A 14,630-nucleotide genomic window follows, 5' to 3' on the forward strand; every position below is an offset into this window, starting at 1 on the left:
AATTAAGTAAATATATGTTTGAAAAGAAACAGATATGATCAACAAAGGCTGCCCGTTTAAAAAGGCTGTAGACAAATGTTTACAGGTTTGTCCAAAAAATATAAAGTTTTGTTAAGAAAAAAAAAAGAAAAGTAGAAAATTAAAAAATACATCAGGAATAAAAAATTAGAATATTAGTACAGATAATGTAGTATATTTTAAATTAAGAGCATATGGACTCTCTACCAAAAATTTGAAGGTTTAAGTGCAATATCTAAATTTTTAGAAAAATGTGAATTACCAAAATTGATTAAAGAACTAGGAAACCCAAACTTTTAAAATATGACAGATTCACAAAGAGATTTACCAGACATTCAAGAAAATAATACCTATCTCATGCAAGCTGTCTCAGAAAATAGAAACAGAAGGAAATTTTCAGATGCATTTATGAAGGTAGCATAAACCTGATCCCAAACACAGATAAGGACAGTGCAAGACAGGAAATTTATAAGCCAATATCACTTATAAACAAGATGCTAAAATTTTTAAGAACTCAAAATTATATGAAGCAGTGTACTAAAATCTGATAGCACATTAATGGCAAAGCAGGCTTCCCCTGGAATTCAGTGACAGGTTCCCATTAGAAAACTCTCAATGTGACCTGTTGCATTCACACATCACAGACAAAATCTATAACCATCTCAATAGTTTTAGGAAAATCATTTAATAAAATTTCAATATTCATTTCATGGTTTAAAAATATTCCTCCTTTAAACACAACTGGGATAGAAGGGAACTACACTAACCTGATACTGTTTTCTGTAAAAAACATAGAGATACGATGACACTTTCGAAACATTCTCAGCAAGACAGGAATAGGCAAACAGTGCTTCCTCTCACCCTTCTTATTTGATATATTGTAGGTCTCCACACATCCAGTGAGATAAGAAAGGGGAAAAGCTGTCAGGAGTGTTATTTATAGGCAGTATGATTACCTACATGAAAATATGAAGAATCTACAAACTAACTGTTTAATAAGAATTTAAAATGTTTTGACTTTTAAACAAGATGATTCAATTTCCAAATAGCAATAACCAATTAAACATTTTCATAGAAAAAAAAGACCACACTTATAATAGCAACAAAAGCTGCACAGTATCTAGGGAAAATAGCAAAGCAATATGGGCATTTTGTAAACAAACTCTAAAATGTTACAAAGGATATTTAAAAATCAGAGTAATATTCATGTGTTGGAGTATTCAATTTTATAAAGATGTCACAGGACCCTAAATCTAACCTTAAATTTAACTCAGCAAAAGACTAAATAAAGTTTTTCTTTGGAACTTGACAAACTGATCCTAAAGTTGGTATAGAAGAGGATAAGCCCCAAACTAGCCAGACCCATTTTTAAAGTGGACAAAGAGGGGCATGCCCTTCTGCACATCAAGTCTTATTATAAAACCATAGTAATTGTGTGGTGTAGTAATTAGAATTGGTTTGATCCACAGAAAAGGACAAACTAGGAACATATCCATGAATATATGGAAATTTAATTTGCAGTCATGGTGGCATTACACATTAATAGGGAGATGAAGACTGTTCAGTAAATCAGGTCACAATATTCTTTCTATATTGGGGAAGAAGGAAGGAGTAAAATTAAATTCCTGTTTTACACCATTTGTAAAGATAAGTCCCAGATGGATCAATTTCACATGTGGAAAGCAAAACTTTCAAACACTAAGGAAAAAGATATAAGAGGCTGTCTTCATACCTCAGGTGTAGAGAAGTTTCTTTAATAATATACAAGTGATACAAACTATTTAAAAAGAGACATCAATGAATAGGGCTACATTTAATTTTTTCTATGGCAACAAAAGACATCAAAAGTTAAAAGACAAAACTACAGACTGACACAAAATATTTAATGTTTATGCACACAAACTCCTACACATCAAGAGGATAAAAGATAAGAACATATACAGCTTACTGGACAAATGAAGGAAGACTGTGAACAAACAGATCACAAATTCAGAAATGTCAACAGCCAATAAATATATTGGGGGGGAAAAAACTCAACCTCACTAGCAGTGGGGAAAACTCAAATAAAACAAGATACTGGGTTATTTAAAAACCAAATTGGCAGAAATAAGAATCTAGACAGTATTTAATATCATCTGAGGGAAACACCTCACCTATATTCTGGTGGGTGCACAAACTAGAATACCATTTGGCAGCCTGATAAAACTGAAAATGTGTGTGCAGCCTAGTAATTCCCCATCCAGGTAGAACACATAGAGAAATTCTCACATATGTGCAAGGAAAACATGTACAAGTAATACCAAGATGCTGGCAGCAGCTGAAATATTCATCAATAGGGGCATGAATAAACACGGCACATTCATATGCATGGATCTACAATATAGCAATTAAAATGAATGAACTGGATCTATATTTATGAACATGAAGAAAAAAAATACCATGAAGAAGAAGAAAAAAAAGCCATAGAATGTCATGTATAGTGTAACACCACGTATGTACATTTAAAAAATCATTCAAAGCAATATTCCATATGGGTTCACATGCAGTAAAAGTGTAAAACCTAGATTGGAAAGTTGCATACCAAATTCATGATAGTGTTTGCCTTTGGGGAAAAGGGTGGAGAAGGGTACCAGGGAGGAATGCAAGGGGACTTTGATTTTATCAGAAATGTTAAATAGTTCGATTAAAAAACAGATCTGAAGCAAATAAGACAAATGGTAACATTGATTAATTGTATGAGACAGGTACATGGGGACCTATAATATTATCTCTGCACTATTAAATATCTTTAGCTTTTTCTAAATAATAAAATCAAAGCAGCCAGTAAAGAATCCTATCTCTTATAAAATTTTAATGTGTAGGTTGTTAATCATCTGAAAATTTGAGGCAAGCAACTTTAGCAAACATTTTCAGTTTTTAAAGTGGAATCTCCTTAAAAATAATAGAGCTAACAATATTATTTTAAAACTGATGAAATGAATAAAGTAAATCCTATAGATGTTAACCTGGCTAGTTCTCAAAATCACATTGAGGGAGAAAAGCAGGTTACAAAATGACATGTACACTACTGTCCCATTCATAAAAAAAATTAAGTACATAAACATGGTTATAAACATATATATTTACATATATAGGTAACTGAGTAATAAAAGTATAATAACAAATGCTGACAGAATACATACTTTATAATACTGATCACCTAGGGAAATAAAGTGGGTAGAAAGGTGAATGTGACTGGGGAGAAAAGTAAAGTGACATGCAACTCTCTAATGTTTAATATAAATTTCAAAATCTGAAGCAAATATGACAAAAATATCACATTTGATTAATCTGGTCAGTAAATAACATGAACATGTGTGTTATTCCTGATGCATTTGTATTTTTTAATTTTCAAAAGAAAAAGTACTGAAGAATTACAAATAAAATGCACATAATTTAATAATATAAAAGTAAAGCTTGTACACAAGCCAAATTGTGATATGACTGTTTTTAGAAATGATCCTGTTTGTTTTCTATGTGTTTTTTTAATTTTAAAGACTAAAAAAGAGGAAAGCAAATGAGAGCAATGAACACAGGTAAAAGAAATTATTCACATATTTGATTATAAAAAAGAAAAGCCTCCACAATCATAAAACACCATATGAGCATTCTATATCATTTGCTGTGTTTTCTTATTCTTAATTTTTGCCAAAAGAAAAAATACAAGATGTTGCCTAATTGGAAACGTGACTTTCTATTATTAAAATTGTGGGAGTCCATTTTAATGTGTTTATCTCGCTGCTAGTCTATAATTTATATTTCAGCGTGGAAATTTGTTTGTATGCCTGTGACAGGTTAATGCAGTTTAAACATGCATTTTTCTTTCGTTGGTTGAATAGTTAAATCGTTGCTCAAAGGATTTTAAGTTTCAATTTCAACCATGAGAGGATTCTTCGCTTTTCCAAGGTTAAAATGTTTCTGGTTCAAAATGCTATTAATTAATAGCTACGTAGTGGATCTATTTAGGGAATTGCCACCGACCCTGGATTAACAGTTGAACTGCTAAATGGGAAAACTTTTTTTTTTTTCCTTGATGCAGACTTGGGGATATTTTCAATTTGGTCTGAGAGCGGAGAACGGGAGTGAAATGTAATTCCAGACCACTTAGCCAACAATCGCAATTATGAATCGAAAGACAAGTCAGGTATTAGCATTTTTTTTCCCCTTAAAAAAAAAGTTTCTCGGACTCCGCCGGACACCCAGCTGGCGGAGGACCAGCCGGCGCGGGGGGGCCGAGCCGGCAGGCTGCCCAGAAGTTACGATCGGGGAGTTTTCGCTTTATTAAAATTACCTGGCTCACCAGCAGAAGAAAGAACGCGAAGACAAGATAATTTCTTAGGCTGTTAAAAATGACTTAGCCCGGTGGGCCGCGCATTCCGGGGGTGTCCTGCCGGCCGGGGCGGGTCCCCGGCGCCCCCGCGGGCTCCGGTGCGTCAGGGGCGCGTCAGGCGGGGCGGGCTCGGCACGGGCGGCGGCGGCGGCGGCGGGCGGCGGGCGGCGCGCACCCGGCCTCCTGCTTCTCGCTCCTAGGCTGCGGGACGGACGCTCCCGGGAACTCTCTCGCTCGCGGCCGGCCGCGCTCTGACGGCGCTCGCCGGCTGCCGAGCGGTCCCAGCATGTCGGCAGCCGTGGCGTGCATGGACTACTTCGCCGCCGAGTGCCTGGTGTCCATGTCCGCGGGCGCCGTGGTTCACCGCCGCCCGCCGGACCCCGAGGGCGCGGGCGGAGCCGCTGGCTCGGAGGTGGGTGCGGCGCCGCCGGAGTGCGCTCTGCCGGGTCCGGGGCCACCAGGGCCCGCGTCGGTCCCCCTGCTCCCCCAGGTTCCCGCCCCCAGCCCCGGCGCGGGTGGCGCCGCGCCCCACCTGCTGGCTGCAAGCGTCTTGGCTGATTTGCGCGGCAGCTTTGGGGAGGGCTACGGGGAGAACTCGGGGGAAGCTCTGCGCGACTCGTCTGGCTCCTCCGACCCGACCCAGTGCTCCAGCCCGACCCAGGGTTCCGAGCCGGCCTCAGCCTCCGGTGCAGACGCGTTCTCCGAACCCGCGAGCTCCTCCGGCTCGCCTGCCGTCCCAAGTGCGCCAGCCGACCCGGGAGCGCTCGACGACGACGGAGGGGTGCCTGGAGGGGCCCCAGAGGCTGGCCCCGCACCCGCAGCAGGTCAGATGTCCCGGAGAAGGCCAGTAACACCTGCTGCCAAGCGACATCAATGCTCCTTCACTGGCTGCACCAAAGCCTATTACAAGTCATCGCACCTTAAGTCCCACCAGCGTACCCACACGGGTGAGCGCCCTTTCTCCTGCGACTGGCTCGACTGCGACAAGAAGTTTACGCGTTCCGACGAGCTGGCCCGCCACTACAGGACGCACACGGGTGAAAAGCGCTTCTCCTGCCCCCTCTGCCCCAAGCAGTTCTCCAGGAGCGACCACTTGACCAAGCACGCTCGCCGCCACCCAACTTATCATCCTGACATGATTGAGTACCGGGGACGTCGTCGCACTCCCCGCGACTACCCGCAACCCACCACCGAGGTGGAAAGCTCCTGCTCCGGCTCTGGCTCCGGTTCTGGCTCTGGCCAGGAGCCCAGCCTCCCTACCAGCCTGTAGGACAGTCATTGCTGTCAGTTATTCCCCCCCAGGACGATCTCCCAGACCATTTTCCCTGCCTTCTCTCTGCCCATCCCTCTTTTATCAGAGTCATTAGACCAAGGCACAGACTGGTTCCTCCGCTCTGAGGGTGGTTCCAGGTGGGGCATGTTGGACTCTGGGGAGGGACTGGGAGCCAGAAAATAACGGAAATTCTTGCAACACAAATATCATCCAAAAAGGAGGGGTTGATCAAGACAACCCCCAGGAACTGGTGAGAAGGGATGAACTCTGGTACTCTCCAGAGTACTGAAGATTCTCTCTTCCCAGGAACCAGAGAACTGAAATTCTCAGATGCCTGAGGAACTCCCAGTCTTAAAGGACTCGGGTGCCTCACCCACCCACCAGGGCGGACCTTGGAGAGGGTGACAGGGGTGGTGGTCTTGGAAATGTCCAGGACTGGGATGGTGAGAGGCCTTTGGAAACAGAAATGATTTCTATTTCTGTAAACAGCAATGTTTACTAATTTATTTTTAGTATCTTTTAACCAAGGATTCCAGGTTGATGGGAGGCGAATGTCCTCCACTTCCCCAATTGCCCCAGCTATCTCTGCTAGGAGAGGCAGTGCAAGTGTCCAGTGGATGAATGGTTGGGAGATGATTCTTGGTGTGTGGAGAGTGGTGTGAGTCTGTTTGTAGGTCCTCTAGCATGATTTGGAACCCTCCACTTGCGCCGTAACCCTTTTCTCCATTTGAATTCTTATTTGGGGATGGTAGCTTCCTGGCTCACTCTCATGATGAGATTGCTTAAACAATTTGGAAATAACCATAAAAACACAGAAAGAAAAGGGTGGTACAAACTAGTTCCTCCTTTTCACCCAGATGGCAAACCTAAGCAACTTTTGATGGGGGCTGGTCCCAAACAAGTACTTTCAGAACAATTGATAACATTCAGGGAAACTGAGGCATGTGATTCCAGCTGCCTCATCCAAAGCAATCTCAGGGGTGATAGATTCTGTTCATTTGATAATGGTTAACTAGGGTGTTTTTTTTTCCCTTCAAGGTCTTTACACTTTTGTTTTTGCTACAGGTGAGTTGGTGTTGGAGGGTGGGTGTGAGAGACTGATTTCTTCCAAAGACCTGGCTGCCTTTGGATTTGGGGAGGGAACAGAAAAGTGATAGCTATTATCAAACAGGAGGATCCTTCTGACCATGAAGTCCCTCCAAGTTATATCTTCAGGGCCCTTCTCCTCCATGATGGGAACAAGGTATCAACAATATTTATTTTTTCTATTATGTGTCCTTTCTGCTTGGGTTGAAATCATCAACTACTCTGTTTATATATGTGAGAATGTGTATATATGTGATTCTTTCATTAGAGATGAGGCTGAGGGCTGGGGATGTGGCTCAGTGGTAGAGTTCTTGCCTGATAAGCATGAGGCCCTTTTGTGGCCGGGTGGGGGGGGGGATGGGATGGGGGGTTGGTGGGGGAGCCAGCGTGGGTGAGAATGGTGTATGGCTGAAAGTTGATTCCTTATGATGAGGTCCTCCAGCCCCCTCCTCAATATCTTATAATTATATCCCATCATTCACAAAAGTGGGAGATGCCATAATATTATAGGACCATAACAGGCACCTGGTTAAACAAACCACTTGCCCCTATTTTACAGATGAAGATACTGAAGTCTATATCATCTCAGAATCATGCTGAGTTACTGGCAAGAGCTAGAACTAGAATTAGGGTGTCTAACCTTCTAAGTGACTCTTTCCCTCACACTTGGTTTCTTGTCATCCCCCTTCCTTGGACCTTTAGATAAAGGACACCACTCTACTTTTCTTCAACCAGGATCCCCTCCCACCCTATCCCCTATAATTTCTATGTCTCTTTAAATGTTGGGTCTTCCCTTGAACCCTTTGCCTATTTTATCTAACTCAAAAGCCCTTTTTCTTAACAGGTAAAGTCCATTCCCAGCCTTGCATACCATGTAGAGTTAAAGTGAGAATGGCTTTTGCTTTCTGGGAGAGTCTTTTTCTTTGGGCTTGCTAGATTAATTTTCATTGCCGGTTCTCTTCTTTGTCTGGTTTTGGGCATTCCAGTGTCCTTGAGAGCTTAAGTTATACAAACATAGCATTGGAATGATACCAAGTCCTCCTAAACTGTTAGGGGGGGGCATCTTTAGAAAGGACACCCCCAAATGTGGCCTGTGTCCCTGCTGACAGCTAAGCATGACAGGTGGGGCTGTCCTTGAGTAGCATGTGGACAAAGGAGGCCCCAATTTAAGGAGGTGATTTTTGGTAGCAGGAAAAGCCTCCTTTGGTTCTGTTTGTTCCCTCAGCTGGGGCTGAATAGATAGGGCACTGTGGGTCCCACTGAAGGCTAAAGCTTACTCTTTTTCCCCACCTATAGAAGGTTGGGTAGATGGACCAAAGAAACTAACAGGAAAGGAATTCTTATCAATTATTCTGGAACTGGACTCAAAAAGGCCTGGCTTTTTCAACCATCCACTGATAAATAACTTTAGACTCTCTATTCCCAAATGGTGTCCTTATTTGGGTTCTACCTTGAGAATTTTTGTCTGGGGATGGCCTCTGACAACCAACATGTGATACATCTTTCATTGACAAAATGATTACTCTCAGGTCTTATAGTGGTGGGGAGGGAGACACCCAGGACCCAGGAGTAAGTAGACAATGGAAACAAGAGTTTTAGGTGGTCTTTCTTGGTCTAAGATTTGCTATTCTTTTCACTCCAACAGCCAGACAATTCTTGAAGAATACTTAGTATTGAAATGCCTTGGAGGGGGCTTTCTAGATATATTGGTGTTTCTTCTTCTTTTTGTTAATCAGACAGACCTCATTGAGTGAATGTGTCTTGTGATTGGTTGGGATCAGCCTGAACCTCTGGGTCCTTGTCCCACCCTGACATTCTAAGATCTGATGTAGGAATGACCTAGTAATGCTATTTATAATAGAAGTCTTCCAGAAATCTGGATTGGAAGCTGGGAATGAATTCTGGGTCAGACCCTGGGGTGTGAGGGAGATGGATCCACTCCTACTTCTGGGAGGAAATGAAGAACAAAGGCTTTGTCCCCACCCATGGAGAGAAGAATCTGTCATTTGTCCCTATTCTCTATTCTTCAAGTGGGGAACCATGTTGCCCAAGGCCTTTTTGCCCTGACTCTATGTCACATTTCTCCCCTAAGGAAAAAGATTATGGTCTTTGATGTACACTTAGGGAAGAGGGTCATTGTGCACACACATTCTACACTCCCTTATCTCTCTCACATCTACCTGGATGCATCAGCACTCCACTTGGATTGGATCTGGCTCTCATATGGTAAGCACACCTGCAGAGATCCAGGTCTATCTTCCAGAGGCAGATCGAAGAGTGCCTTTCTTTTGCTACTTTTGGGAAAGCCAAGCCCCTTGCTGTTATCCAGGTAAGTGTTTATTTACATGTTGTCCTTTGGGTGGGTCATCCCAAGACCAGGATTTGTGATGTTGTATATTAGAAAGTCTTGATCATGATACAGCTTCATTAGCAAAATACTGATATTTTGGTGTTCATTATTTTGTTCCTTGGAGGGAAAAGGAATATGATTAATTTTTTTCCCTTAGACCTATCACAGCTGTTTAATATGGAGGAATAATAGGCTTTCTATCTGGAATTGAGGAACCAAAGTAAGATGTGTAGAGAGGTTGGACGTCTGGTGTGCCAGACCATAGGACTTTAATACTTAGCAATCTTGGACCTTACAAGTCTTTGGATTTGTCATGTTTAAACAGTTTATGGTAGCTAGAATCCATCTGCAAGTGACGACTTTTTAGAGGCACTGGGCATAGGCTTTTACAACAGTGAGCTGTACAGGCCACTGTGACTGATCTTGATTCCCATATATAGAGCTGAGACTATATATGGGAATATATAGAAAGGGAAAGCAATGTACCATCAAATGGGTCAATTTGTGTAACCTTTATATTCTCAGCCAATGGCACAAGTAGCACATATACTTAGGAATACATGCTGGGCATGCTGGTGCACACCTGAATCCCAGCAGCTCAGGAGGATGAGGCAGAGGGATCAAAAGTTCAAAGCCAGCATCAGCAATTTAGTGATGCCCTAAGCAACTTAGAGAGACCCTGTCTCAAAATTAAAAATAATAATAATAATAAATAAATATAAAAGGCTGGGGATGTGGCTTAGTGGTTAAGTGCCCCTGGATTCAATCCCTGATACCAAAAGGAAAAAAAAAAAGTACAAGTTTAAGAGATTGTAGTGCTTAGATTGTACTTTAGATCAGTTTTAACCAATTTGGTTCCCCTTTATCTTGATTTGAATTGCATCCTTTTTAGGAGTAGAGAGAGAGCAATTTCTTTATTTCATATGGGGTAGAGACACATCTTCTATTTTTGTTCCTAGTGCTGGTAGATTTGTTGAGTAGGTAAGCTCTGAGAGTAGAATTTCAGGGACTTAATTGAAATTCTCTGTGTGTTCAACCACAGAGGAATGATGGATTTTACCATAAATATATGAAGAGGAATGGAAGTATTTGTTATATGGGGGTTTGAGGAAGAGAGGGGAATCTATTATGATTCCAAAGACAGAAGGGAATTAAAAAAGGCTAATTCCTATTAGGAATCAGCTCTATCCAGGAAATCAAGTAGGAGCCATATTCGTTTTAAATATATATTTAGAACTTGAAGTCAAAAGAGAAACAGTAGAATGGTGGAAAATAAATAAAATAAGGAAGGCTGATAAAGCTGGGGGAAAATAAATATTTCTTTAAAAGAAAAGCTGCCTTCTTAGATGACAATATTAATAATAAGAAAGGAAAAACATAAGAAAAACCAGGAGATAATGAATCTTAAAGATAGGATTATAAAAAAGGGGTAGTATTTTAGTCATTGCTAAATTAGAACAGGTGATTGGAAAGAGATGTAACAGAAGAATGGAAAAAAGCTTTCAGAGAAAAGCAGGAATGTCTACTTCCACCAGAGGTCTTAGGTCTAAAAAAAATGTAATATTGAGAAGTACCTACCTGAATGGGAAGTCATCCCTTCAACCTTGAAAAGGTAGAGAGAATGGTTACAAAGAACATAGACAATATTGCCAACCTTTTTGGTTTAGTTTTGCCATTGTTAGTGGGAGCACAAGAATGACGTGGAAAAAGTACAGGATTAGGTCTCTAGGAGAAAGCGTAGAAATATGAGATACATGAATACATAAATAATACATTAGTGTTAAAATAATCAAATTAATTGAAATAGGGAAGATAAAAAGGGTATGATCATGTCAGTAGGTTCCCAAATAAGTCTTTATTAAAATAAATACCAATTGTAATTTAAGACACCTTAGTAAGCCAAATGCAGTGGCACACACCTCTAATCTAGCAACTCAGGAGACTGAGACAGGAAGATGTCAAGTTCAAGGTCAGTCTGTGCAACCTGGCAAGACCCTTTCTCAAAATTTAAAAGCTAAAAAAAAAAGAGAGAGAGAGAGAGAGAGAGAGAGAGAGAGAGAGCTGGGATATAGCTCAGTGGTAGAGCACTTCTGTACTCAATCCCCATTCCAGAAATAATAATAATAATAATAATAATAATACAACTTAGTAACCAGTAACAAAAGATAATTTCTGAAATTGATAGACTATCTACCAAAAGCCCACTATAAACATCAAATTTGGATAGTGAAAGTTTGAAAAACATTCCTGTTGGCCATACGGTAAAATAGAAAGTCTCAATAACCTCCAGATAGGTAATAATATAAAAATAGAACAAAATATCACTAAAAGGTCATACCTTGGGAAATGTAGACGCAAACCTCTACATAGCTCAGATAAAGAAGGAAAATTACAAAAATTTAGAACTGAGTGACAGAGAACAGATAAATTCAATCTTTTATAAATTGTTCCAAAACAATAGAAAAAGAAAATTAGCTGATTTTTTTTTTTTGACGTAGCTAATCCTGATAACAAAACAAGCAAAAGAGAAGGAAAAATTGCACCAATACAACTATAATGTATGGGTAGAAAAATCCTGTAGTTATTAAAAGCACTAGAGGAAGAAATGTAGTTTGAAGCCTTGAAAATTTTTATTTGAAAACAAAATATCAATTGAAAGTGAGTTAATTAAGCTTTAACTCTAGAAGAAAAGGAAGATAGCCCAAAGAAAGTAGACAGACATTATCATGAACCATGCGTCCTCAATTGGGAAGATATTGACACCAAAGAGCAAAAAGTTGTTTGTTTGTGTTTTGTAGTGCTGAGGGTCAAACCCAAGACTTCATGCAGGCTAGGGAAGCTCTCTGCCACTGAGCTATACCCCAGCACTTAAAAATTGATTCTTAAAAGCAGGAGTGGGAGTATAGATATCACAATGATTATGACTTCCAAAAGAGCATGGATATTGTACGTAAATAAATATTAAAATAATAAAAATATTATTCATAAATATTACATAAATATATGCTTTATTTGTGGTTTAAGATTTTATATGGTCAGGGGGCAGAGAGCAATTAGAAAAAAAATCTAAAAACAATAGTAAAGTGATAATAATAAAAAATTGAAAAATTGTCATAGATAAAATTAGTAAAATAAAATGAGTAAAACGTTGAGAAAAACTCTTTAAAAATACTAATAAAATTGATTTATTTGGCAAATATAAATTTAAGATAAGACAGATGGTACAAAGAAGTTATCAAAAATGAAAAATAGCTAAAATTATATAACACATGAGCAGATTTTTTTTTATTATAAGAGAATGACACAAACAGCTTTTTGCAATCAAGCTTAAGAATGCATAAGATAGGGCTGGGGTTGTAGCTCAGTGGTAGAGCTTGCCTAGCATGTGTGGGGCACTGGGTTTGAGCCTCAGCACTTAAAAATTGATTCTTAATTAAAAAATACATAAATAAAATAAATAAAAATAAATAAATAAAATAGAAGTATTGTGGCCATTTACAAAAAAATTTTTAAATAAATAAAAATAGAATATATGCATACTTTATAAGAAAAATATAAATTTCTCATAAAAATATAAAATTTCAAAATGGTCTAAGAAGATGTAGAAAATTTGAAATTGAAATAGTAAAGATTATCCCCCACCCCCCCAAGGCACTCTGTCTGGGCAGTTATATATGCAAGTTCTGCAAGCCTTCAAGAAATGACTTCCATCTTTTATAAATTGTTCCAAAGCATAAAAATATGGAAAATTAACTAATTTATTTTATATAGTTAATTCTTATACCAAACAAAACAGAAGAAAAATGCGTCAATTTATAATTAAGGGTACAAAAAATCCTAAATATTAGAAATTCTAATTCAGTAGTGAATGAAAAAAAATAATGTATCATGATTTTGTGAAGTTTTTGTCAGGAGTGCAAGATTAATTCAAAAATAGAGATCTATCAGTATACTTCACTATATTAATAGAATAAAGAAGAAAATCAATTACTTTCTTATATGCCAGCAATCATCAATCAGAAAAATGTAATAGACTAAGTGATTCCATATATGGTAGCAACAAATAGCATAAAGAATCTTTATGGAGAAGACTATAAAAACTTACCAAATGACATAAAAGAAAATATGACTAAGTGGATAAAAATGTATCTCTGGATGGTAAAATCCAATACTATAAAGAATGTCAGTGCTTCCCTCAAATTAATCTGTGTCTAATGCACTTCTAAACAAACATCAGGGCTGGGGATGTGACTCAGAGCACTTGCCTAGCATGTGTGAGGGTTCAACCACATGGGGGAAAAAGAAGAAGAAGAAATCCAAACAAAATCCCAAAATGATTTTTCATGAACTTTTTAAAGGAAACATTACAAAAGAACCTGGACATAGGAAAGAAAATTTGTTTTACCAGATATCAAACTATTATAAAACTATAGTGATCAAAACATTGTGGTGTAGTGAAGAAACAGATGCATAAGTAAGTGGAGTTGAATATCAAGAGCTCAGAAATAGACCTGTACCTGTAGCATCTGTGGATAAAAGTGTCGACACTTCATGTTTGTAGGAAAAAGGTAGACTAATTGGTAGATGCTCTTCATAAGCATTTTTTTTTCAAAAAAAAATTGTAGACAGCAAGTGCATAAACATTTTTCAGCTATGAAATACGTTAGTCAAAAATGCTGGCAAATCTATTATCACTGAACAAGGAAGATTGTTTTGTTTAGGGCACAAGAATTTTAAAAATGAAAATTAAAGAAGAAAAGGACACTTAAATGTATGAAAATTCAATAATGTTTCACATGAAAATGTAAACAAAATTAAATATCAACCTATACTCTGAGAAAAAAAAATTAACAGGCACAGAACTACTGTCCAGAATATATCATAAATTCAAAAATTCAGAATTCAAGAATCGAGGATGCACAAAAAGATATTCAAAGGATAGTGATAGGCAATAGTGCCTTCATTCTTTAAAATGAGAGTGTCTTCATGTATCGCTTGCATATGTTAAAAAGAATAATATTTTAAAGGAGAGAAACAAAATACTATTGATTAAAAAGCTAAAGCAGATGATATGGTAGGAAATGACATACCGGGCAAATGTAAATAAAAGTAAACAGGTATGACAAGATTCATATCAGAGTCAAAATACAATTCCAAGCACAAAACAGTGGGGCAAAGATATACCCCCCAAAGGCACTCTGTCTGGGCAGTTATATATGCAAGTTCTGCAAGCCTTCAAGAAATGACTTCCATCTTTTATAAATTGTTCTAAAGCATAAAAAGATGGAAAATTTTATTTTATTTTTTGGTACTGGGGATTGAACCCAGGGATGCTTAACAACTGAGCCACATCCCCAGACATTTTTATTTTTTATTTAGAGACAGGGTCTAAGTTGCTTAGAGCCCCACTAAGTTGCTGAGGTTGGCTTTGAACTTGTGATTCCCCTTGTCTCAGCCTCCCAAGTTGCTAGAATACAGGCATGCACCACCATGCTTAGCTGATAGATTATTTTATAATGGAGAAAAGTGTAGTA

General features: G+C 38.8%; 1 protein-coding gene across 1 annotated transcript; it reads left to right on the forward strand.

Moving 5' to 3' along the window:
- Positions 1–4,673: 4,673 nt before the first annotated feature.
- Klf14 (KLF transcription factor 14) lies at positions 4,674–5,657 on the forward strand. The gene has a single exon (XM_076853285.1). The coding sequence runs from the start codon at positions 4,674–4,676 to the stop codon at positions 5,655–5,657; it is 984 nt and encodes a 327-aa protein (XP_076709400.1).
- The last annotated feature ends 8,973 nt before the right edge of the window (positions 5,658–14,630 follow it).

Source organism: Callospermophilus lateralis, chromosome 1 (assembly GCF_048772815.1).
Source record: "Callospermophilus lateralis isolate mCalLat2 chromosome 1, mCalLat2.hap1, whole genome shotgun sequence".
In the NCBI taxonomy this organism is placed as follows: domain Eukaryota; kingdom Metazoa; phylum Chordata; class Mammalia; order Rodentia; family Sciuridae; genus Callospermophilus; species Callospermophilus lateralis.

Bases quoted from the DNA above. Each gene is read 5' to 3' on its own strand.
- Klf14 (XM_076853285.1), top strand. From the start codon at position 4,674: ATGTCGGCAGCCGTGGCGTGCATGGACTACTTCGCCGCCGAGTGCCTG.